Genomic DNA, 25,268 nt, shown 5'->3' with positions numbered 1-25,268 from the left:
TCAAATTAGAAGTGACATTAGGGAACTAATCTAAATCCTTCATTTTGCACTTGAGAAAATTGATGGTCCATCATGAGGGTAACAAGGTCGGGTCACATAGCAAATTAGTGCCCATACCACAACTGGAATCCCGAACTCTTGGTCCACTGCACTTTACATTCATGCAATTCCTTTTTTAGTGATATACCCTTGTGAGAAGATATTGAAAACTGTGAACCATCACCCTCAAACACCTCCATCTGCACAAAATGTTGCGTGAAGTTTCAGGGATTCCATAGACTGCCTAGAAGTATATTACCTCAGGTCAAGAGAGCCCTCCTACCTCCCATACCACTACTACAGTGTGGGGCAGAAAGTAAAAATAGGGCTTCAAAGATCAGTTTGGTGCATTCGTGTTACAGTGCTCCAATACCAGAAAAAATCATAGGCATCTGGGCTTTCGGGAATCTAATTTATTTACTTTTTTCAGATTCCTCTCTTTACTGCTTTTTTTTCTTCATGATTCAGAGCCAGTACTTTTTATTTTGGTAACCAAGTCTTTTTGCTCTTTCTCTCTCACAGACATTTGCCTTTCTTTTGTTCATTTTCATATACAACCTAAGTCTCTGGTCCTTTCTCTGCCCAGTGAGTGTCTGGATGTGGTTTCCTGAAGAAAGTGATTTATAACCCTCTGTGAGACTCCCCTGAGCCCACCCTGGGGAACATAGTAAAAGTAATCTCCACCTGTATTTTGTAAAATATGAATTAACAAAAGTGCCACATGATATTAGTTAAATATATGACATATGCGTGCTTATGTATATGTCATACATGACGTATAGATACTTGTTTGGTTTTTGTTTTGTTTTATCAGAAATTTTGAGAGCCATCTAATTCTAGGCTTGCATTGTGAAAAACCATCAGACTGAAAACAAATTACACACAGTTCTACTCATAGAAATGACTTCTGTTTTTATGGAGTGTTGGTAATAGAATGCAGAATTTCTCTTTTTACCTTCACTACAGAAAATTCAGAGCCAGGTTTATCATTTGAATATTGTAACTCAAGTGTCGGGTAACGTGCTCCCATCAGATGAATTGTTTTTTGTTTTGTGCTTAATCATCTGATCTTAAAGAAGTGTTTCAGTCTCTTACCAGCTGGAGTTGTTTCAGAAGTACAGTACAAATAAATGACATTCAGAAAGCTGGTGATTCAGCCCGGGATCTCGGTTGATGTGTTCTGAAGTGGGTGAGAGCAGTCACTGTGGGAGCAGTGTATGATAGTGGGAAGATTTCAGTGACCAAAAGCCACTAACTTGCTGTGTATTCTCAGGCAGCCCCCTTTCCTCTGTGGGCCTCGGTTTCTTTAGAAAGAGATTGGAAATGCTGTGGACTCTCCATCTGTAATTTTTTCCCCTTTGGTTCTTGATGTCACATCTAAAGCAGTGCTACTCAAGTATGGTCCACTGGTCTGCAAATTACGTTACCGGTTGGTGATGAAAGAGCCTCTGCCAGAACCTAATCACAGTGTTTCTATCACTGATTTTGTTGTTGTGATTATGCACCTCCCCCCTCCCCCAGCAAAATATTCTGGTGAAGAAAGTAAAAAAGGCATTTTGAGTAGGCTAGGGTTTTATCAAGGAGAGAGATGTGTTAGCTCAGTAGAATATCTCAGTAACTCACGCTATTTCCAAATTGAATATAGAAGTCGCTTTCTCTGTGCCAGCAAGGATGTTGTCAGATGATGAATGTGTCTACTTTTATTCCCAAAGGGCTCCTCAGTCCCCAGAGAAAGGAAGCACTGCAGAGACTAAGAGCAGAAATTGAAGTTTTAACAGATTCCTGGTTAGGAACTGCATTGAAGTCCTTACTTCTCATCCAGTCCAGGTATGGAAATAATAATTTTAGTTTTCATCCTCTCAGAGAGATGCTTTCTTCCACCCTAGTCCAGGATAGGCCATTCCCTAAAACAGACTGTGGGACAGGGGTGAGAAGAGTTCAAATGATGCAGGGAAGGATTCGGTTAGGTGGGAGGCAAGGTCATTTTACTCTAAAAGCACACCGAAGAGCTTTGAAAGCTTTTTTCTTTTCTCTTACTTTTTGCTCACTAAATTATACTCAGTAACCCAGAATCTCCAACCCAGAACGTGGGTGGGCCTGGTGACATCAAAGAATACATGTAGGAGCTATATCACAAACATCCTAAGTGTAGGAAGCGCCAGAGAAATGTAGCAAAACCTATTCAGGAAGGCGGGATTCAAAAGAAAAAGAGTACAGGGACTTCCCTGGTGGTGCTGTGGTTAAGAATCCGCCTGCCAGTGCAGGGGACATGGGTTCCAACCCTGGTCTGGGAAGATCCCACATGCCACGGAGCAACCAAGCCCTTGCGCCACAACTACTGAGCCTGCGCTCTGGAGCCCGTGAGCCACAACTACTGAAGCCTGTGCGCCTAGAGCCTGTGCTCCGCAACAAGAGAAGCCACCACAATGAGAGGCCTGCGCACTCAAGGAAGAGTAGCCCTCGCTCACTGCAACTAGAGAAAGCCCGCGCACGGCAACAAAGACCCAGCGCAGCCAAAAATAAATAACTTGAAAAAAGAAAAGAAAAAGGGTACATTAAGCAGATTAAGGAGATTTGAGCTTGAAGCTTAGAATGGGAAATAAATACATACCCTTATTCGTCCCTCCCTCAAAGCAAGAATTCCAGATTCACAGCCTACTAAACAGTAAAACTGACACCAAGGGGTGGATATCTGTGAAGGTAAAGGACTCGTGAAAATAATATGTATTCTGAAATTTATGTTGCCATGGTGTGATGAGCAGAGAGGACTGGACTTCAGCCATATCTCACTCAGATGAAATGGCACTGTGACTGAAAGCCTCATTGTGTTTTCTGGAGTGTGGTACCAGTGCCGTGGGTTGGTGGGGTTTGCTAACAATGCAGTGAGCTAGAATGGCCAGAAGGAAGTGAGGCAAGAATCAAGTTGCTGCTCTGTGTCCACCACAAAAGTCTCTGTCCTTTAATTGGGAAAATAAATAAACCTGAGATAATTAGAGCAAAAAGTGAACATTGGCACTGAACAGATACCATGCTAGGCATTTTGAGGTTAATTTTTCACAAGCAGGTCCTACAGAGAAGATCCATTTGAATTCTTGTTCGCAGGTGGGTTTGATTTCACCTTTTTCTTTTCTTTTCCCTCTTTCTCCCTTCCAGAAAGAATTGTGTGAATGTTCTGATCACTACAACCCAACTGGTTCCAGCTCTGGCCAAGGTTCTCCTATATGGGCTAGGAGAAATATTTCCTATTGAAAACATCTACAGTGCTACCAAAATTGGTATGGGTTCAATTCTGTTTCTTGTCACTAGCCTTTCAATAATACTTGCTACTTAGGATGTGCTTATTATTTACCAGTTCCTCAGTTAGACACTTTACATATACATATATCTATAATCCTCACAGCATTCTTCTCCTGACATTACTGATGGGGCAGTTCAGGCTTATCAGTTATGTAGTTTGCTCAAGACTTCACAGCTAGTAAGCTACATAAACAGGATTCGAATCCAGGTCTGTTGGACTTAAAATTTATCATGCTCTTTTCTTTTATAATATTTGAAAGAACATAATATCTAGTTTAGAAATCCACTATGCCTCATTTCAAATTCCTCTTTCACAGAGAGTGCACTGTAATGTAGTATAATCGAAAAAGCACTAGATTAAAAAGGACAAGGACTAAGATACATACTTTAAATGGTTAAATCCCTCACACTCGTTAGGATAGCTGCTATCAAAAAAAAACACCGAAAAACAAAATAACAAGTGTTGGCAAGGATGTGGAGAATTTGGAACCCTTGTGCACTTCTGGTGGGATTGTAAAATGGTGCAGCTGCTGTGGAAAACGGTATGGCGGTTCCTCAAAAATTAAAAATAGAACTGTCACATGATCCAGCAATCCCACTGCTGGGTATATATCCAAAAGAATCCAAAGCAGATCTCAAAGAAGTATTTGCACACCTATGTTCATAGCAGCATTATTCATAGTAGCCAAGAGGTGGAAGCAACCCAGCTGTCCATCAAATGAATAGATAAATAAAATGTGGTATATACATACAGTGGGATATTAGTCAACCTTAAAAAGGAAGGAAATCCTGTCACATGCTTACTACATGTATGAACCTTGAAGACATTATACTAAGTGAAGTAAGCCAATCACAGAAAGACAAATACTGTATGTTTCCACTCATGTATAAGGTACCTAGAGTAGTCAGATTCATAGAAACAGAAAATAGAATGGTAGTTAATGGGAGCTTGGGGAGAGGGGAAATAGGGAATTGTTGCTTAATGGGTATAGAATTTCAGTTTTGTAAGATGAAAAGTTATGGAGAATTATTGCACAACAGTGTGAGTATACTTAATATTATTGAAATGTATATTTTTAAATGGTTAGGATGGTAAATTTTATGTTATGTGTTTTTTTACCATACTTTTTTGAAAAGGAAAAACAAAAAACTAAGGACTAGGATAGAGTCCTAACTCCCCCACTTATTAGCTTTCAGGGAAATTAGTGTATCTCCTGAGCCTCAGTTTTCTCATGTAAGATGAAAAACTACCAGAGAGGTTTTGAAAATCAAATGAGACTGTGTATGTGAAGATATTTTTTATCCCCTAAAAATGTATTCAGTCTAAGTACATGAAATAGTAAGTACTCAATAAATATTTGCTGAATTGATTAGTGAACTGGCACCAGATTTATACTTGTTTGGCTGAGAAGACAGCAGAATGTGTCACTCTAATCTTATGTGCTGTACATGGTCCGGGGAAAGAGGACTATGACAGCTATCTCCTTACCCCTCCAGACCCTTTAGTCTGTGCCTACAGTTCCTACTTCCCTATTGCAGCCAAGGAGACAGTCCTCATTTGCAGATAAGTTGTAGTTACTTGCTAGATTAAAAAATGTCAGGCATTGCCAAGGCACTCAGAATATAGCAGGGACAAAATCCTCTGTCCTCATGGAACTTACCTTCAGTCAGTGGTGCTCAGATAATTGGGTTATCCTTACGGGGGAAGAAAGCAGATTCTGTATTCCTTCTTTATGCTATTTGCAAAAATAAATTCCAGGTGGATAAAAAATTTACCATGAAAAGCAAAACGTTAATTTTTAGAAGAGAAAATAGAAGAGTATCTGTATGACCTTAAGGTAGGGAGGGATCTCATTTAAGAGACCCCAAAAATAGTACTTAAAAAAAAAAAAACAGAAGAAAATGATCATTTTGATTGTGTGAAGCTTTTAATTTTATATACAGTGAAAGATGACATAAAGTGACAAGACAAATCACAGACTGGGAGAAGATACTTGCAATACATTTACTTGTTGATTAGTATACAGAATCCATAAAGAACTCCTGCAGATCAATAAGCAACAGACAACATAATTTTAAAAAGTAGGCAAAAACCTTGGAGCAGCCAATTTGCAGAAAAGGTAACCCAAATTGTTAGTAAACATACATGAAAAGTTTTTTAACCTCACCAATTAAGGATCTGCAAATTAAGGAAATGCAAATTAAAATGTGATGCCTTTCTCGTCTATTAGATTGACAAAAATTTAAGTCTGACAGTGCCAAACTTTGTCAGGGAAGTGAGAGCTTACTCTGCTAGTGGATTGAAAATGGATATAACTTTCTGGAAAACAGTTTGTCAATGTTTAGTAAAGTTTGAGATGTGCATAACCCTATGACCAAGCAATTCTACTTTTAGATATTTATACTCGAGAGCAGGGGTCTCAGACTATAACCCACATACCAAGTTCTGCCCACTGCCTGTTTTTGGAAAGTTTTATTGAAACAGAGCCATGTGTAATCATTTCCATAGCTGCTTTCACACTACAGTAGTAGAGTTGAATAATTGCAACAGAGATCATATGACCTGCAAAGCTTGAAATATGCCAACTCCTTCCCTTGAGTTCATTCTCATTTGCACAAGGAGGTATGTGCAAGAATTTTTTTTTTGATGCAGCCTTGTTCATAGTAGAAAATAATTAGAAACAGCACATGAACCTGTCTATGAACAGAAAATAGTCAAACAATGGAATACTGTATAGCAGCTAGAAGTGAATGAACTGGGGCTTCCCTGGTGGTGCAGTTGTTAAGAATCCGCCTGCCAACGCAGGGGACACGGGATCGAGCCCTGGTCTGGGAAGATCCCACATGCCGTGGAGCAGCTAAGCCCGTGCACCACAACTACTGAAGCCCGCGCATCTAGAGCCCATGCTCCACAACAAGAGAAGCCACTGCAATGAGAAGCCTGCCCACTGCACCGAAGAGTAGCCCCTGCTCACCGCAACTAGAGAAAGCCCACGTGCAGCAACGAAGACCCAACGCAGCTAAAGATTAATTAATTAATTTTAAAAAAAAAAGGTGAATGAACTAAAACTACATATATCCCTAAGGATTAGTATTAAAAACAATGCTGAACACAAAAAACACATTACACATAGTATGTACAGTATATAATTTATATAAAGGTAAAAAACGTTCACAATAATAGCCATACATCGTTTATGGATACACGCTCAGGGAGAGAAAGGAGGAAGAATGTCATCAAGTAGGGGTAAATAGGAAACTTCAAATAAATCTGTACGATCTCATTTTTATATTTTTTTATCTAAAGCAACTCTAAAGTGTTAAGATTTGATAAAGCTGGGTTGGTGGTAGCTATATAGGCATTTATTTTTTATTGTTCTTTTTTGTATGGTTGAATTACTTCATTTACAAGGGCTCTGATGGGGGAGATACATCTGTAACCCCCCTTCAGATTTTGCTACTGCTGCCCCTGCTTTACTATGCATTTTGTAAGAACTCAGAGCACTCGCTAACCTTCCCACACCTGAAAGGTAGATTTCTGTAGTGCTTGATGCTGCATCCTGGCACTCAGAGGCTCATCAAACTAATGGACATGATTTTATTCCTTCTGACAGTAAGTGTGCTTATTTGGTGATTTTCTCAATTTCGTCCAGAGCTAATTAGCAGAGCTACAGTGGTACCTGGCACCATGGTAACCGCAGTGAGAGGCTTGAGGCTTTCCTTTACAGAACTATGAGATGAGAGCAGGGAGAGGAAATGTTTGTTCGGTTCCTCTGAAATGGTTTCAGAATTGCAGTTCTCTTAATGGACACTCTGTGACATTGAAGAGAATTCTCAAAATCATTTCTGAAGATGTCAGAAGTCTTTCTTTTCTTAAATTAATTAATTATTTTTGGCTGCGTTGGGTCTTCGTTGCTGTGCGCAGGCTTTCTCTAGTTGCAGCGAGTGAGGGCTCCTCTTTGTTGCGGAGCATGGGCTCTAGGCACATGGGCTTCAGTAGTTGTGGCTCACGGGCTTCAGTAGTTGTGGCGCACAGGCTCAATAGTTGTGATGCACGGGCTTAGTTGCTCTGCAGCATGTGGGATCTTCCCGGACCAGGGCTCGAACCCGTGTCCCCTGCATTGGCAGGCGTATTCTTAACCACTGTGCCACCAGGGAAGCCCAGAAGTCTTTCTGATAGAGGAAACTCAAGAACCTAATCTTCTCCGAAGGCTTGGTTGGTCTTGCAGTGACAGCTTCTATCACTTGACATTTGGTAAACTGACTAGTCATTGGTTTTATCCTCCTGAACAGGAGAGCTCATCTCTAGGATTGTTTTGAAAGTATAAAATGGAAGCAGCGTATTTACCAACTGTATTGGAATTATTTTTTCATATGGCTACTTCTTTACCCTGAGCTGTTAATAACTTACTCTCAATCCTTTTAGAGGAAACATTCTTAATTGTATTTCTTCCTTGATCATTGAAGGCCAGGACAATGAAAACATCTCTATGTCCCTGTCTTCTAAATAAGAGACATTCCCTTTGTTGGGTCTTAGGGGAAATTTCTAAAATCCTACCGACGTAGAAGCTTTTTCTATAAATCATAAATTAGACTGTGGGTCTAGCAGAGGTTGGCTTAGGTAAGGACCTAATGGTTGGAATGGAATTAGACAAATAACTCTTTAACACTTAATAAGAACATGTTAAGAACTCATTATTAGTTGAATTATTTAATGTTTAAATTGGGGCTCAAGGCATAGAGTAGAGCCATCCCCTTAATCATTTGTGAAATTAAAATGTATTTACTTAGCACACATGGATTGAATGCTTGATATGAACATAAGGTGTGACAATGCTATTATAAAACGGTAGCACTGAAAGGGACCTAAGTGCACCTAAGCCAAGCCCTGTATTAAGAGTGGGAGACTGAAGCCCCAAGTGGACTAGTGTCTGGTCCAGGTGTGAGGTGCCACCTGGGCTAGGCATGTCATAGACTTGCAGTTGCTTAGATGTACCAATCAGGACTTCTGAGTATGGGTGTAAAGATTCTTGTCAGATATGATGTAGTCATCTTAGATTTGTATATTTCTATATTTGTATATTTCTTACAAGAGTTTTCCAGCAGATGGCAGTCAAGTGCCTTGAGGAAGAGATACCTTTTTCTTCTTTCTTTTTTCTTTTTTTTTTTTTTTTTTTTTTGGTGGTACGCGGGCCTCTCACTGTTGTGGCCTCTCCCGTTGCGGAGCACAGGCTCCGGATGCGCAGGCTCAGCGGCCATGGCTCACGGGCCCAGCCGCTCCGCGGCATGTGGGGTCCTCCCGGACCAGGGCACGAACCCGCGTCCCCTGCATCAGCAGGCGGACTCTCAACCACTGCGCCACCAGGGAAGCCCGCGCCTTTTTCTTATTCACACAGGAACCCTGGTGCTAAGTCACTGAATCTGGCAAGAAGATAGGATGAGAAAGTTAATGCAGCAGGATATAAAAAGGAAGCAGAGTTAGCGCCTTGCTTAACTGAAGAAGGTGGCAGAAGCAGTTTTAATAAAACATAAGAGATGGTGAAGGAAGAGCACGAGAGATAATTTTCTTTTTATTTACTTATGCAAGTACAGTGTCTTTGCCACAGCAGTATTATGTGTGCACGTTTAGGTGTTGGTTCCAGGTAGGATTTGAATTTTGATTCATCACCATGTTTCTAAGAGCTGTCTGCAGTGGATTTAAATCACCCATTTCCCAAGGTTAATGTCACTGATACAGGATCTCAGTTGCAGTTACACAGTATAATAGGAAATTCCAGATGTGACAAATATTGCTGCCATATTCATTGGTACTCTGAGACTCCTCCCCTCCTGAAAGACATAAGGCCCAGGACTAGGACTGCTTCTGGGAAATGTAGAGTTGGAAGGAAATGGCTGTTTTTTTCATAGTTACTAACCGGAAATTGGGGACTTCCACTTCTTTTTCTTACACTAACGGTTTCCCCTCAGAAATCGTCCTTTCGGGCTTCCCTGGTGGCACAGTGGTTGAGAGTCCGCCTGCCGATGCAGGGGACATGGGTTCGTGCCCCGGTCCGGGAGGATCCCACATGCCGCGGAGCTGCTGGGCCCGTGAGCCATGGCCGCTGAGCCCGCGCGTCCGGAGCCTGTGCTCCGCGACGGGAGAGGCCACAGCAGTGAGGGGCCCGCTTACCACAAAAAAAAAACAAAAAACGTCCTTTCGTCATGGCACAATGACCAGAGCCTAGACTCTGGAGTGAGAGTCTCAGAGTCTAGCTACTAGCTTGTTTGTGATCTGGGGCAAGTCACAAATCCTTTGGGTCCACTTCCATCTATCAGAATAGGGGATGGGACCCGTCTCTCCAGATTATTTTGAGAATTAAGTGAACGAACACTTTGAAACTGCTTTGTATATTGTAAAGTACAGGAGCTATGGAAGAGGGAGGGAGTGTGCACAGCTCTCATATGGTGTTTATAGAAACATCCCACACTAAGATCTTAGGTACTTCACCCTCAGTGTGAAAATTAAAATAACCTAGAGAGCACAGTGCCTAGAAAGTCTGTTGTGTGAATGGCACAATTTCACATTCTTTGGGCAGAGAGCCTGTTGGATCCCTAGCTACCACCCCTGCTCCCCACCAAGCAAACCACATGGGCTGCCCTGATTCTGTCTAAGCACAGGCAGGTGAACCTAGCAGCAGCCCTTTTCTTTGGTATTGAAAAAAAGAAAGGGAGGAATGTCCCAATAGGAAATTTCTTTTTCTCATCAGGTAAAGAGAGCTGCTTCGAGAGAATTGTGTCAAGGTTTGGAAAGAAAGTCACATACGTAGTGATTGGAGATGGACGGGATGAAGAAATCGCAGCCAAACAGGTAACATGGCAAAGTAAATAGTCTGTATGGGAATACATTGAGCAATTAGAAGAATGGTAAGACTCAGAAATCGTAGTAATCTGTTGTGCATTTACAGTGTTCTCTTCTTCCTATTCCTCTCCCATTTTTCTTTTAAAAAAAAAGAGGGTCATTTTTTTCCCCATGCAGAGTTTTCCCTGTAAGTTGTTAGATCCTCCCCTTCTCTCTCCTCCCTGCCACTCTAAAATCTTAAAATCTTTGAGCCCTGCTACAAGGACGCCAATCATTAAACCTGACGTGGGCCCCGTCTTCCATCTTCGTCTTAGAGGTCAATGCTTTCTCAAGAGCGTGAGACTTTACACTAAAGGCCAATCATTCAGACTTTTCCAGGCTTTCCAGCTTTAATTCTAAAGTGCTTGTTGCCCTCTGGGGAAGACGCTAGTGGATGTAGACATCAGTGCTTCTTGGTCTGAAGAAGAAGGGAGTGGGGGAGATAGAAGAACAACTCAAGTCATTATCAGACTTTGTGTCTCTAAGCGCACGCTTCTAGTCATCTGCCACAGAGTACACCCATCGGAAAATGCCTTAGATCTCAGTCTCCTCCCTCTGAGGGATCTTTTCTGCACCCTCTGTGACGGAAGACTTTCTAGTCCTTGCTTGAATATACCTAAGGGTGAGGAGACTGCTTCCCAGGTATCCTGTTCCACTGTGGGGTCATCCAGGCTCTTAGGATGTTCCTCCTTCCATTGAACTAAAATTTCTGTTTTGTATCCTGGTCCTAATCTGGCACTTCTGAGCACAACATAACAAGTCTGCTTCCTCTTCAGTATATTCAAGGCCTTTTAAATATTATGCGTGAGCAGCAGGCTTGAAAAAGCACTGAGTTACATGCCAAAAGAACTGTGTTCTAGGACTTTCAGTATTCCAGGTAACTTGCAACCAGTCTGAACAAAATGATTAGTAAAGGTAATTTCCTCAGCTTTATAGAACATGGTTTCCAACACTCATGTTTTTCAAAGCCCTTCTTTAAAATATGGCTTCCAGAATGGCACACAGTATTCTGGACATAACTCTGATCACATAATATAGTGGGATTATTATTTTCTAGATCTCTCTGTTCTTCATCTTGGTCATGGACAAGATTTGGGCTTTGCAGCTCTGAACCTTATAGAAAATAGACTATCCATAAGAAAATACAATACTGTATTAATACTGATTTCTTACATGGGTCATTTTATTTGATCCTGAGGATCGTACATAGTAGCTAGAACAAATCTGTCTCATACAAGCACAGAGTTACCACTGAAACCTAATAAAAATCTCTCCCATCTGTAAGTGTCTTGTAGTATACATATGTCCCTTTACACATGACTTACTTGATCCGTATGACAGTCTTATGAGGTGGGCAGGAGTAAGGAGGGTTACCAAGTACGTTGGGGAGAGGTCTGTGGAGGAAGGGGGGTGGGTAAATATAAGCTCCCAAAAGAAGTTGGGTTAACCAGTGTCCCTCCCTCCTCCCCCTTCCAGCACAACATGCCCTTCTGGAGGATCACAAACCACGGAGACCTGGTGTCCCTCCACCAGGCTTTGGAGCTTGATTTTCTCTAAGAACTGGAATGAAGAGCCTTCCCCGCGAGCTCCTTTTCACTCCTGAGAGGAGCTAGAGACCGGAACCAACTGGGAACTCTTTCTCCATGGAATGCTGGCGAGAACACAATCAAAACCAACAGCTGCAAGAGATGAAGCTTATTTTTGCTAAGAGTGAGCTGCAGCCCCGTGTTCATCCTCACATAGGAGCGGAAGACAGTTGGATTGAGAGAACAATAGACTCACCGCAGCTACAGTGCTTTTAACTCTTCTGGGTTTTGTTTTGTTTTATTTTGTGTCAAAATAAATGAAGAAAAAGAAAAGGAAATTCTTGGGGCAGAGTTGCACTCTGCGTCCGTGACCAGATTGAGAACTGCCATTAACTTGTGGTGATAGGATAAACGCAGCAGACTTTTATAATAACATCTCTTGCAGTCTTTGTAATCTCCTTAGCTGTAGAACATATTCCCAGTGAATGTATATGTTATTTTTATAGGTAAGGGTCTGGTCTCTGAAGCAGGTTCCCGCCCTCTTTCTAGCAAGAAAGGGGTCTGTAAAGTTTCCTTGGAAACTCGTAACTGAACTCTCTGAGATACCTCTCTGTGACGGTAGCACCTCCTCAGCTGCCCAGCGCCCTGCTCTCTCGGGCGGTTTCCTTCCGGCTCCTCCATCTCCTGGCTGGCTGCACTGTGGGGCATGGACACTGATTCACTGTAGACTTTGCTGGTTCCCATCCTAGAAGCCTTAGTCCCCTTTCCAGTCCCTCTCCCCTTTCACCAAATGGCACAACCCTAGAAACTCCTTCTCTTAGACAGTAAATTGTAAGCCTTCAGCTTGACTCTTAGTCAAAGGGTATGTCCCAAGGGGCTTACCTCCAAACTGGAGAGAAGAACTAAGGCTTCTTAGGAATTTCCACTTCTTTGGCTCTTGAAACAAGAAGATTCCACCTTTTCCTCCTGCAGAGAAGCACCCTTCCCCAACACATGTTCACCTCTACAGCGCCCTCGCCCTTCTTAGTCATCAGTGCTGGGCTCTTGGCCCTTTCCTGCCCTCTGTACCTCATGTCCACCCCCATGCAGCTCTGGCCAGTCCCCAGGCTTTGGACCCAAGTAGTCAAGTCTGAGAAAAGGTTCATAATCACATTTTGGCCAAAACTACGAAGGGATTTGACTTTCTTTGAATCCTTTAAGCCCTGTTGAAAGGTGTTCTGGACATGTATTTACCCAGATCTCAGCCTGAAACTGAAGAACAGATTGCCATGATCACAACCCAGTTTTCCCATGGAATATACCCTTCCCACTTCTCAAATCCCCTTCTAAAATGGGAAACCAGAAGGCCAGAAACACTTTCCTGATTTAAATGAGGTTGTAGACCCCCTACTCCATGCCTGAAAACTCAATCTTGGGCCCAATGCAGGAACATCTCTCAACCTGACTTCTGGGAGGATCGGTGGGTGCCCAGGCCCTGGTCGCAGCCTTCAGTCCAGCTGTGTTTGTGGATGCCCCATCCCTCCAAGACTGGCCTGGGCATCTGCTCAGGCAGAGTAAACTTCCGTAGAGCTGAGGAAGTTCGGCCTCTTCCAGGTTGCACAGAGAGAGGTGATTTTATAAGCACCTCAGAGAGGTGCAGTCTGGGTCCTTAGTAGGAGGCATCCTTGACCAACCCCAGCTACAAATGCTTGTACTCAGAGATTCTGCATATCCATTTTCAGAGATGTTGCAGCACAAAGGGGTCAGGTTCCTTCCAAAGCCAGGTCACCCAGAGAAAGGCTGGTATACACACATTCCCTCAGAACTGATTGAGGAAGTGCTTCGTGACTCAGTTTTTAGAGAAGATGTTTTTGGAGAGGAGCTCAAGTCAGTGCTCATTACTTAGCTGCCTCTTTGGCCTGTTTCCTTTGGACGGGAAATACAAAGCCTGAGGCGGACCTTCTTGGTCTGAGTTCAGCATAGTTGCCCAGATGCTGCTCTGCCTTGCTTGGTAATTTATCTTAGAATGCTTTAGGGTGGGTCTGTACTTCCAGGCCCCAAGCCCTCCCCGTACCGGCAGTAGAGCTGTTGGTTTCTTGCCCTGGACAAAGGCCACTCTGTTGGTGCTGTGCTTCAGGCTGCAGAGCGGTACCCACGTCGTGCACACGGGTCCACACACACACACTTCCCTCTCCCTGCCCACTGGGACAAGCTCTTTATTCCTAGAATATGACTTGGAGTCCCTTTGCGATGGCCTTTTCCCTCCTGCTCTGACTGCACGGCTTAGGTCTTTGCAAAAGGAACTTGAAATTGGCTAAGAGAGGTGAGGAAGCTCTCTGAGCAGTGCCGCCTTTGCTCTTTTCTGGTTGTTTAGAGGGTAGACAGAAAATGGAGCTTCCTGGCTCCTCTTTGCCAAAATGAATTGTTCAGGGAGCCCAGTGATCTTCTTGGAGCCTGTGTTTTCCTCTTCCCCAGCACAGAGGTCTGGAGAGGAAAATAAGTAGGCAGCACCACGAGTTCTTGGAGGCTGAGGTCGAAAGGATACTGTGGGTCCTTTCATCAAGGGGGAAGCCCTCTTGACTAGAAAGAGTCCCCATGGAATAAGCCACATGATGAGTCCTTTTCCCAGCTGGGCACCGTGGGTTCTGTAAGATGGGTCTGCACGTTTCGTGGTGAGAGCTAGGCCGTCTCTAGTAGGGAATCGAGTTGTCAGCTGTGTCCTGGGTTTAAGAGGTGGCTTTACTTTCGAATGTAAAACTGACTGTGCCTTAGCATCACCCTGTCCGGTGCCCCTGGGGCAGCTGGTGGTGTCCAGGAGAGTGGATGCCTGCTCCAGATTCAGATGCCTACTTGGGCTTTTATTTGGTTTGGGGTATTCCTGTCTTCTGCAAGTTGGGGGAGCAAAGCTAGTGTCCCAGGAGACTTGTGCCACAGCTTGTTCGCGGTTTATAAAATCTTGTTCGCGTTAAAGCTCCAAGCAGAATCTGATCGGCAAACTCCAGCTGCAGTATATGGAGCTTCTAGATGTTCACTACCTTGAATGGGTGTCGGTGCCACTGAACCGTGGGGGAGAGGAGCCGAGGGGCGGAGCCACGCTCTCCCTCTTCCTGGGAGAGCGATGGTCTAAGCCCAGGGCTGGTGGGCTTGGGGCCTTCCCCTCCTCACTCCTGCAGGAAGAGGGCAGTTAGGACCCCTCTTAAGCAGGCTTCTGTTTCTTACCACTAAATTGGCTTCCTTTTTCATCCAAAAGTTGGAATTCCCCAAATACCCTGTAGAGGCCAAATCTGAATTCTGAGATTTTGAAATATCTTAAACCACGAGAGAAAATCTAGTTCTGTCCCACCTCTGATCAGCAGGCCCTCTGTCCCTTCCTCTCCTCTGAGTCAGACAGCTCTAGCAAGCAAGGTTACTTAGCTAGTTCCTAATGCACTGATGGGAGCCATCCCATTAAGGACGACCTCTACACCAAACATGACCCTCTGGACTTCAGATGCCTCATTTAGCAGGAAAAGGCACTGATTAGATATATTTATGTGACTGCGGGCATTTGTGGCTGTAGAGTCCTTGACCATAATGTTATATGTAATGGGAACTATCTTATAAACTTGAAAAAATAAAGTTTTTATTTTCTATATGGTTTGCTCCTGTGTCTTTTCTGAGTAGGATCAGCCCAGTTGCCCAGCTGAGTAGGCTTCTAAGTAGGGCTTCATAAAAAATCAGAAGAGCTCATTAGAAAGATGCCACCCTTTCAGTAACTGAGTCATTAATTTCACCAAAAGAAACAAACAAATAAAACTAACCACTTGGTATAAATAAATGAGAAAATAAAGTAAATATTTTAAAATAATTTGCAAGGGAAAGTTTATTTCTTAATTGTTTCTAAAATACATCACTTTTCAAAGTTTAGGACTGGAACGCCAAGAGGTTTCATTTGCTGTCAAATGTGCTGAAATTTAATTATTAAAAAAATCAATACCTTGCTGTGCTGAGCTGAAAATGCAAAAGCAATAAAACTGACAAATTGATACCAAACTGTTTGATCTGGCTTGTTTTCATGTTACATCAACTACTTTTTTCTCTTTTCATTTATTTAGATTTGAGTCTGACTGTTCATTGGTCTGGAAAACAGTCAGGAATCCTTTTGCCTTTTTTTCCAACGGAGATTAGAATTGGGTTCTAGCTTCCAAGTACCTTACATGTCAGACTATAAGATGTATTTTTCCCCAAATTAATTCCCCCCAAAAAAGAGGGGGTTGTCTTGTATTCTGAGGCATTAAATCTTTGCATCAGAAGATGCACATTTTGAGCCACAATATAGTTGAAGCAAACTTGTTAATCGGTCAGAAGTACAGGTATCAGAGTGTTATTAGTTTTTAAGCCCAAAGAGTAGACATCTCCATCTCCCCCTCCCATAGGTATAACGTCTGCACGTTTCTCAAGAACCTTTCCGGTGGCAGGTTAAAATGAGCAAATCAAGAGCTTTTTTATTCTTCAAAAACAAGTTTCTTGACAATGGAAAATCTTCAAAGGAAATTTCTAATTACAAGTAACATCACTGTCATCTTTTTTAAATTCTTGATTCTGTAAACTTTATTTACAAATGAAACGACCACTAAATTCCACAGCTTTTTAAATTACATACCTGTTACCCTTCTTTGACAATTTCATCTAGAGAATACAGATGAGAGCTTAGCCAAAAAATTAAACATCTCTTTGGATTTTCTCAGGGGAAATAGCCTGAGACACTACACTGCATCATCTGTTTGGGCATGGATGGCATCTCCCCAGAGCCTAGTCTTCTCCACATATGACAGGAAGAAGTAGAGAAAAGTCAATGTAGCAAGTTTTGTTTTGTTTTGTTTTAATTGAAGTATAGTTGAGAGCAAGTATTTGTTTTAGTGAACCCCTTAGAAGCTATGTTTGAGGCTAGGTTGGACACTAAGCCCAGGGATTTATAAAGGCCAAGCCTGCTCTCTGAGGTCTCAACCCTTGATATTCCCTATGAGTTGAGAAAGATAATGATTTCACTTTTGTGTGTGTGCAAATGTGTGTTTATAGTCAATTAAAAAAATGATCCTTTTTCTGAGGTTATATGTCCTTTCATAAGACAAGATAATAGATGGTGGTAGTTTTTATGCCCTTTTTCATTAAAGTTAACTTGGCAACCATGTTGGCCATTATATTGGTTCATGAAATTCAGAAGTCTGAAAATCATTGGACTAAGTGATCCTGGAGATCCTTTCTACCTCTACCATTCTGTGTATGTAAAAAGCACCAGCATCATCTTCCCAGAGTTCCTCCCTGCTCCCAACCTTCATCTCTGTGTCAGCCTTGGCTCCAGGCCAGTATAACTGCTACAAGCCCTCCTTCATCCAGTCACTGCTGACTTGGTGTCTGGAATAAAGCACATCTGCGTGGCTGTCATCCTCACCTCCTTTAGGGCGTATATCAGTTTCTCAGGGAGGCCTTCCCGGCCATTCTATATAAAATTGTAACTCCCACCCACAACACACACGCACTCTCCCTACCTTATTTTTCTTTTAGCACTTAACACTATCTGATACATTCTTTCACTTATTCTGTTTACTGTGTCTCCACTAGATGAATGAATGAATAACAGACTCTCCTGGATCCCGTCCCAGTGGTGATGAACCTTTCCTTCTGTCTCCAGTGCCCTTTCCCTGCTCCTTCTTTCTCCAAACCACAGACTTCCCCAACACCACTGCCCACATCCACATCCCCTGTCATCACTGCATCGCTCCCAGTGACCTCCCAGCAAAAAGATCTTTCTTCACCTGCGCTCGCGTATTCACTTCCTGATACCAAAGGTGTACCTACTCCCGCCAGGCCCAGCAGCAGAGCCGGCTAAGAGCACAAGCTAGAGTCAGCCCAGATCTGGGTTCTGATGCCCACCTGAGCGGTCAACACCACACTGGCTCACCAGCTCCTGACGCTTAGAAAACAAGGTTAAGAAGTCTTGCCTAAGCCAGCCCTCTTCTCTGGTCCCAGGGCCTTTACCGACTTTGAGAGGAGGACTTTGCGTCCCTGACCCCTTTTTTCCAGGCAGCTTTGAACTTGGTGGCAGATTTAATGACACAACTAGGCTAGGGGATTTCATGAGGTTTTAATAATAATCTAATAATACTGTTCAACAAAGACAACACACGTGTCTCTCGCTTACAGAGACGCAGATACACACACCTCTTCCACCCACACAGACTGAGGTAGAAAGTACACTGCCTGAAGCACAAAAACATACTCAGCGGGCCGAGCCACGGCCCAGACCGCAGGTTCACAAGGCACTTGATTGAAAGGTCGCCCCTTGAGAGCAGAGGCAGAGGCCGGGCCAGCTGCACTAAGGCCTTGGAGGGGCTGACAGGGCTGACAGGCAGTCAGGCATCCCTGGCTTCCAGCCTGAGAGCCTGTTCTGGAGTATCTGGAGAGGGTAAGGGGTGAAGCTGGAATGGCAGCTGATCTGCCAAGGCTAGAATGATGCTTCTGGCACGTAAAAGGCCCTCGGTAAACATTTGCTAAATGAATTGAATGACTGGGGTGGGGCAGGGGAGGAAGAATTCCAGAGAACACATCCTGGAGGTCCTGGGGCCTTCCAGCCCAGGACAGGGGAACCAAGGGTGGGACAACAGCTCCACCAATTATTTTAGAGGTAGCCAGGGAGGTAAAAATACCAACACTGGGATGCTTTGGGGTTATACTTGTTTGGGGGGAAGGGAAGAAGCGGTCTCTTCTTTCCTCCCAAAGTGTTTCATACATAATTGGGGCCCTGGACCCTCCAGGGCCCAGCCCTTCTCATCTTGTTCTCCTCCTTGAGGGCAGGCCTCTGTCTTACTCAACTCTGGTCTCCAGCGCCTGGCACAGATCAGGCATCGAGCGCTCGTTGAGTGAATCAAGGCCCACAGCAGCATAAGCAGCTTATCTTCTACATTCTACCAACTGATTCCATCTGGCCTTCAGTCCCCTTGGCTGGGCCTGACCCTGCCTCAAAGGACACCATTCACCTCTCCCTTCCATGGCAAAGCAGCCTCATCCCTACCTTTGGGGAAAAAGTTCTTAGCCAGATGGGCCATGCGCCTGTTCTGAGGCAGCTGACGCCCCTCGAGGGAGTGCAGACCCCGGGTCCCGTCCACCTGGTCAGGCTCCCAGCGGCAGCTGGGGTGCAGCCAGCGGTAGTAGACCAGCCGCAGAGCCAGCCCCAGGAGGAAGCAGGCGCCGGCCGCAGGCAGCAGCCTCTGCAGCAGGCAACCGCTGGGCAGCCAGGTGCTCTGAGTCACCCAAGCGACCACCAGCAGAAGGCTATCATTCAGGAGGAACGCCAGGTGGATGGTAGCACGGCCTCGGGTTCGGCCCTCAGCCACGTTGAACCAGGAGAAATAAAGGATGGTGGCCACCGTCGCCCGGTACAGCCACTCGGAGCAGGGATCTGGCATAAAGTCCGTGCCCTGAAGCCACACCCAGAACAGCAACACCAGCCACAGGCCCAAGAAGTGCAGCGCCACACAGCGGGGGAAGAGGGCCGAGAACAGGGCCACGACCAGGACTCGGGGCCACAGCAGCAGCAGGTTCCACAGGAAGTAGATCACGGAGGCACCCAGCCCCAGGAGGGGCTTGGAGGGGAGGCAGGTGCGCAGGGCCCGGTGGTAGTCAAGCAGTGCCCACGAGATACCCACAAAGGACGTGCAGATGCTGACCCCTACGAAGAGGAAGAGGAGACAGGTGAGCCCTGCGGGCAGCCTGCAGGCACTCCCCAGAGGCCACGGGCACTGCGAAGGCCTCGTAGCTACGCTGACGTGGGTATTACGGACCCCAATTTGTTGAAAACTACAGCTGGAGACCAGCAAGTTCACACAACCCCAAACAGAGCTAGGATCCATATGGAGTCTGCCCTTCACCGCAAACCTTTCCTTTTCAGGTGCTACCACGGTTATATTTTTCACGGATGAGAAGGTGTGTGACTTATACACTCTCATCGGCACCCCTGTCACCCAGCATCTGGCACCCCTGGGCCTTGGCCACACCCTGAGCATCTTCTAGGGCCCTGTACCCCTTCCTTTCCCGGAAGAGCCCACGCCTTTCTTGGATCTGAAAATCAGCAGTCCAGTTCCCCCTTCTTAGTCTCAGAAAGGGAAGCAGGAAATCCCATGGGGTGGCGACAGGCCTCTAGCTGAAGCTGCCTTCCGGGGCCAAAAGGGATGTCCCTGTTATATGGGTGGTTCAGCCTCTACTCCCTTCCACCCTCAGACTGGGCCCCGGTTTTGATTTTCCAAGACTCGAAGTGTACAGTGGGGATCCTATCCCACCTCCTAGGTGCCCATCCTGGACTAGAAGCACCAGGCCCTCCAACGAGGGCTGGAAGCATCTCTAGACTGCTTCCTCCCCGCCCCCTCCCTATTGCATTCAGTCAACAGATGTTCGCTGGGGACCTGCTACGGGTCAGGAACCCACTCCCAGCCTGGAATCAGATCTGTGGCCTTTGTAACCACCCCACACTCAGGGTCTCGTCAGGGCTGATGTTCCTCCAGTTTGCCAGCGTGCCGCATTCTCTGACCTGACAAGCGGTGCCCTTGGTATTCGGTGGACCCACGCCCTGGTTCCCCTGGCCTACTGCTCCTTACCCTGCAAGTTCTGGCTTCATTATCCCCTATAGTCACCCATCTGGACCCCACCCCACCCCACTCCGCTGTGCGGCTCCTATAGCACCCCATTCCTCTCTGGAGTCTTATCACACAGTAATTATTTCCTTATCTCTGAGCTCCTTCAGGGTAGGAAACAGATTCTGCTCCCCAGGGATCCCCCAGAAGCTGGCATATAACAGCAGCTGAATACATGTTTGCTAAACAAAAGTTGGGGAAAACCTGTCTCTTCCCTCAATCCCCCATCCCCACTCCCTCCATACACAGCGTAGACTGTCCCCATTTAGCCCTGGTCCTAGACACCCACTGCCTCCAAAGAGACAAACAAAAAACACAGTCATCCCTCAGTATCCACAGGGGATTGGTTCCCAAAATCCGCGGATGCTCAAGTCCCTAATATAAAATGGCATAAGAGTCAGCCCTCTGAATCTGTGGATGCCGGACTCACAGACAGAGGCCCGACGGTACGCGCACAGTGAGTGCTGTGTGTCCCAGGGCAAATCACTTCACCTTTCGGCATCTCTTTCCTCTTGTGTAAAATGGAGATAAATATAGCACCAAACTAGAGGCGCTATGAATGTGAGCGATGATGACAATAAAGCACTTTCCTCAGTGCTGGCTGATAGCAGGCGCTCAATCGTGATGGCCGCTATTACTGGTTTTTGTTTTGTTTTTCAATTGATACTGCAGACTCAGATTAGCAAACTGAAAGGGCCCTTGGAGACGGAGTCCAACGCCCCAGCTTGTACAGCTGTGGAAACTGAGGCCAGAGAGGGGATCTCCAAGTCCCGCAGAGAGTGGAGGCAGAGCTGGGACTGGCTCCTTGGGAGGCTGTGCCTGGTACGGCAGCAGGTGTGCGAGGGCTGAGGAGGAGAAGGGGAAGCCTAGACCCTGAATCAGATGTGAGCTGGAGTCCTAACTTGGCTGCCAGCTGGCCTGTGACCTTGGGCAACTTCCCTGAAAGCCCTCCCAAAGCTTCTCTTTGCACAAACCTCTCCTGTGTTTTATGGGGCCACCCGCCTCTTCCTTTTCAGATCACTCCACATGCTTTCCTGTAACTACCTGCTTTACAGTCTATGGTCCCGACAGGCCAGGGGCTGTGTCCATCTCCTTATTCACTGTGGTGTTCCTAACACAGGGACAGGCACAAAGGTGCTCGATCAAAACAAAGGCACGGGGCTTCGCTGGTAGCGCAGCGGTTGAGAGTCCGCCTGCCGATGCAAGGGACACGGGTTCGTGCCCCGGTCTGGGAAGATCCCACATGCCGCGGAGCGGCTGGGCCCATGAGCCATGGCCGCTGAGTCTGCACGTCCGGAGCCTGTGCTTTGCAACGGGAGAGGCCACAACAGTGAGAGGCCCGCGTTAACAGAAAAAAAAAAAAAAGGCACTCTGCATGTACAAAGGCGCTCAGGAATTTATCTATTAATCAACAAATTGCTTATTAGGCATCAGGTACCCTACACACTTCACCTGTTGTCTCCAAAATTGTAAAAATTACACTTAAGATTTATTATGCACTAGGCACGAGGCTTTATAGGCATCACTTCACTTAAACCTTCCATTAACCTTATGAGGTAGGATCATTTATGACATCCATTTATTTGTCCAGATGAGAACAAACTGATAGCTCAGAGAGGTGGGGTCCTTTGTCCAAACTCAAGGCTAGAGCATAACTTTGGATTTGAACACAGGCCTGCCCGACTAAAGGACATTCTCCTATTTTCTAAGCAGCCTTTATAAAAGAGTGAAAACCTTTCTGACATTTGTGGGCAACTTTCCCAAGGTGTAAAAGGGGGGCTGGCCGAGGGCCTGACACTCACACTGGTAGTACTCGGCGCTGCCGCTCTGCAGCATGATGGCCAGCACCAGTGTGAGCTGCGGTGTCATCTCCAGGAAGGTCTCAAAGAGCCGCAGCATGCTGATGTCCAGGGAGAGGAAGTCGGCATAGGCCAAGTCGAACTGGGTAGGCACCTCCTGCCGCCACACCAGCAGCCCCTGCCGCAGCCCCTGCACGCACCTAGGCAGTACACACGATGCCCCAAGGGGCCCAGTTAGCATCCTGTGGCATTCCTCTTTCCCTACCCATCGAGTGGATGCAGACAGGCTCAAATCCTAGCTCGTCACATACATGCTATAAGGCCTTGGGCAAGCGACTTACCTCACTGAACTTGTTTCTTCATCTGTGAAGTGGGGATAAATACAACAGCTATTACTTCTGCGGTAGCCACCATACCAAGCTCATCACAAACCTTGTCCCTTTTACTCCTTTACAATATCCCCATTTTACAGATGGGGAAACAGGACCAAAGAGCAAATGAGCAGTGGAAACAGGATTTGGACCCAAAGCTGTTTGAATTTGAAAGGTGTACTGGGAAATTGCCTAAAGTGAGCATTCTCAAATTTTAGCAAGTGTAAGAATTTCTTAGGATCCTGTGGGGAAGGAAGCCATTGAGAGCTTCTGAGCACAGGCAAGACAGGTCCTACTGTGCTACAGAAAGAGCACCCAGGGATCCATTTAACAGGCCTGCCCAGAGTGATGGGAACAGACGGGGCAGAGTTAAGGGAGTCCAGAGGTTGGACAGACAGGCCTGAGAGATCCACTGGCATGAGGGGGCAGTGGAGGATGGACCAAGATCTCCCCCCGCCCAGAACTGACCTCAGTTGGCTATTGGAAGGTGAGGCCATTCACTCATTGCAAGTTCATTCATCAGATGTTTACTGTCACTTCCCCTGGATGAACTTGACAACACACTCAGGGAGCAGGCCCGAGTTCGGGGCGGGGGGAGGTCCCCCAGTGCCCTGGCAGAGGCCTCAGCCTAGTCACAGGCAGGAACAGAGACACCGTTTTCTCAACCAAAGCTCAGTACAGTCTGTCTGACTCATGCTCAGCAAAAACAGAAGATACATGATGTAATTATAGATTCAGGGCTCACTGCGGGCTGCCAGGACTGCAATAACTGTGCCCCTTCGTGTTCACCCAAGGTGTTATTGATGCCTGGACAGTCCCTCAGGCAACACTGCAACATTCAAAGCTCCTCTCGCCCACTCCTCGAGACTCAAGGCAAGATCTGGAGAGAATCTGTAAACATGGATTCAAGAGCAGATCCTGGCTCCGTCCATCCCATGCCAACCCAGACCACATCATGTCCTGACTTCACATGACTCTGACCCCTTCGTTTCAGTTTCCCCATCTCTAGAGGGCCCCCGCCCGAGCCCAACCCTACATGGCTCCAGGGACATGGATGTGTCAGACCCCACCTTTGCCCTCTTGCTTGGTCTGGGAGTGAGGGGGTGGGGTGGGGAGCAAGTGTTCAGGGAGAATACAACTGGGAAAGACAGGGTGGGAGGCACTGGCCATGAGGGAACAAGCGCTGCTCTGGGGGTCAGGGCTGCTGCAACTCCAGGGTGACCCAGCTGATCACGAAGCTAGCTGACACGTGGGGCCTGCCTACTCTGCACCAGGGCAATGTACAGGTCTCATTCCATTTGATCCTGACACTGTGAGCCTCTGGAACAATGAGTAAACTGAGACCCAGAGGGGGCAAGTGAATTGCCCAAGGCTCCACCCACAGCTAAAAGCAACGGGAGGTCTGTTGCCACCAGGCACTGTGCGGGGCACTTCCCTCTCTGCCCTTCACCACAGGCCTGCCAGCCACACCTATCTCGAGATCACTACCTCCTTTAACAGAGGAGGAAACTGAGGCTCAGAGAAAGGCAGGAATAAAGCCACACAGGTGGTAAAGCCAGGATTGGATCCCAAAGGGTCCAACTCCAAGTCATGTGCCTCCCTTCCCTCTCTGGGCCTCAGTTTCTTCAGCTGTGCCAGGAAGGGTGCTGTTCATGAGCTCTGAGGGCTGCCAGCCGGATCTCTCCCTCATCAGGGATCAGGAGCTCACCTGTAGGGGGAGGCGCCCGCTAAACTACAAGGGGCTTAGTTTCCTCCTCAGGGTCTCAGTCCTCTCCTCTCCGCCCCCGTCGCGGGGTCAGGGCTCTCACCTGCGCTACCAGCCCAGCTTCAGGAGGTGACGTTGACTTCCGTTCCCCCTCCCTCTCCCGGAGGGCAGGGCGCTCACCTGTATAGGTAGCCCAGCTGCAGGACATGCAACAGCGCCAGGCAGTGGCCCGGGGGCTTCGGCGCGTGCGGGCTGGAGAGGTCGGCGCGCAGCCAGACCCAGCTGAAGAGCTGCAGCGCGACTGAGGAGAGGCCCAACAGCGCCAGCACTAGCGCGGCCCACAGGTAGCGACCGCTGAGCACATACTGGCTCGCGGCCCACAGGTCGGCGCCCAGGTCGATCAGGAAGGCGAGGGTGCCCAATACGCCCAGGACCAGGTCCCAGAAGAGAGCGGCGCGTGGCGACCAGGGCATGACCCGCCAGCCTCTGCCCCTCTTTCTCTTCTGGGCTCGGACCCACCCTCCCGGCCCAGGGTCGCCCTCCCTGCCCAGGGTCGCGGTGGCAGGAAGGAGGCGGACACAGCCCTCGGGGCCGCCCAGGACTCGGGCTGCGGGGCGGGACTTCCCCGTCCCGCCCTGTCCGGGGAGGAGCGAGGTCCGTAGACCCCGCGGTTGGGGTATCAGCGGTGCCACAGATCCCTGGCCCTGCCGCCTGCCTAGGCATCCCCGCACTCTCACCCCAGCCCCGCTGAGCCCTGAGGGCCCCGAGGACCGCTAGGCCCGAAGACGGACCGTCCGAGGCGCAATGCCCTTAGCTTAGGAGGCTTCTAATCGCCTTGTTTTACATTTGAGGCTCCTGGAGACCCAAAACGGCGAATCTGGCCCGGAGATTAGCGCCCAGGCTAGAACTGCGATGTCTCACGTCTGCATTGTTGCAAAACAAAACAACAGAACGCCAAGGCCCGTTCCGATCCCTGACTGAGGGACTTTGCTAAGTTTGCCTCCGAGTC

The 25,268-nt window shown here is 46.8% G+C and overlaps 2 protein-coding genes across 12 annotated transcripts in view; one reads left to right on the top strand and one right to left on the bottom strand.

Moving 5' to 3' along the window:
• The window catches only part of EYA3 (EYA transcriptional coactivator and phosphatase 3), a 123,178-nt gene extending 110,665 nt beyond the window's left edge, over positions 1 to 12,513 (top strand). For 7 of the 11 annotated variants that reach the window (XM_079915916.1, XM_079915917.1, XM_079915921.1 and 4 more), the window contains 4 exons: positions 1,752 to 1,866; positions 3,193 to 3,314; positions 10,083 to 10,183; positions 11,690 to 12,472. In XM_079915916.1, coding sequence (XP_079772042.1) covers positions 1,752 to 1,866; positions 3,193 to 3,314; positions 10,083 to 10,183; positions 11,690 to 11,770 — 419 coding nt within the window. In that variant the 3' untranslated portion in view covers positions 11,771 to 12,472. Of the gene's footprint in view, positions 1 to 1,751; positions 1,867 to 3,192; positions 3,315 to 10,082; positions 10,184 to 11,689 lie in introns of all 11 variants that reach the window. The other 4 variants (XM_079915922.1, XM_079915912.1, XM_079915913.1 and 1 more) reach the window with 3 other exon arrangements.
• Positions 12,514 to 12,703: 190 nt separating this feature from the next.
• Positions 12,704 to 24,757, bottom strand: XKR8 (XK related 8). The gene is made up of 3 exons (XM_079916895.1): positions 24,440 to 24,757; positions 22,187 to 22,383; positions 12,704 to 19,426 (listed from the first exon to the last, which is right to left on the bottom strand). Exons 1-3 carry the CDS (start codon positions 24,730 to 24,732, stop codon positions 18,717 to 18,719), a joined length of 1,200 nt encoding a protein of 399 aa, XP_079773021.1. The 5' UTR covers positions 24,733 to 24,757; the 3' UTR covers positions 12,704 to 18,716.
• Positions 24,758 to 25,268: the final 511 nt, after the last annotated feature.

Source organism: Stenella coeruleoalba (genome assembly GCF_951394435.1).
Source record: "Stenella coeruleoalba genome assembly, chromosome: 1".
Lineage (NCBI taxonomy): Eukaryota > Metazoa > Chordata > Mammalia > Artiodactyla > Delphinidae > Stenella > Stenella coeruleoalba.
This window is presented reverse-complemented; position numbering and strand designations above follow the sequence as displayed.

Excerpts from the sequence above, each read along its gene's own strand:
- XKR8 (XM_079916895.1), bottom strand. The coding sequence starts at position 24,732 with ATGCCCTGGTCGCCACGCGCCGCTCTCTTCTGGGACCTGGTCCTGGGC. Across the intron at positions 22,384-24,439 it reads CAGCTGGGCTACCTATACAG|GTGCGTGCAGGGGCTGCGGC; the intron begins GTGAGCGCCCTG and ends TGTACTGCCTAG. Across the intron at positions 19,427-22,186 it reads CAGCGCCGAGTACTACCAGT|GGGTCAGCATCTGCACGTCC; the intron begins GTGAGTGTCAGG and ends TCCTCTTCGTAG.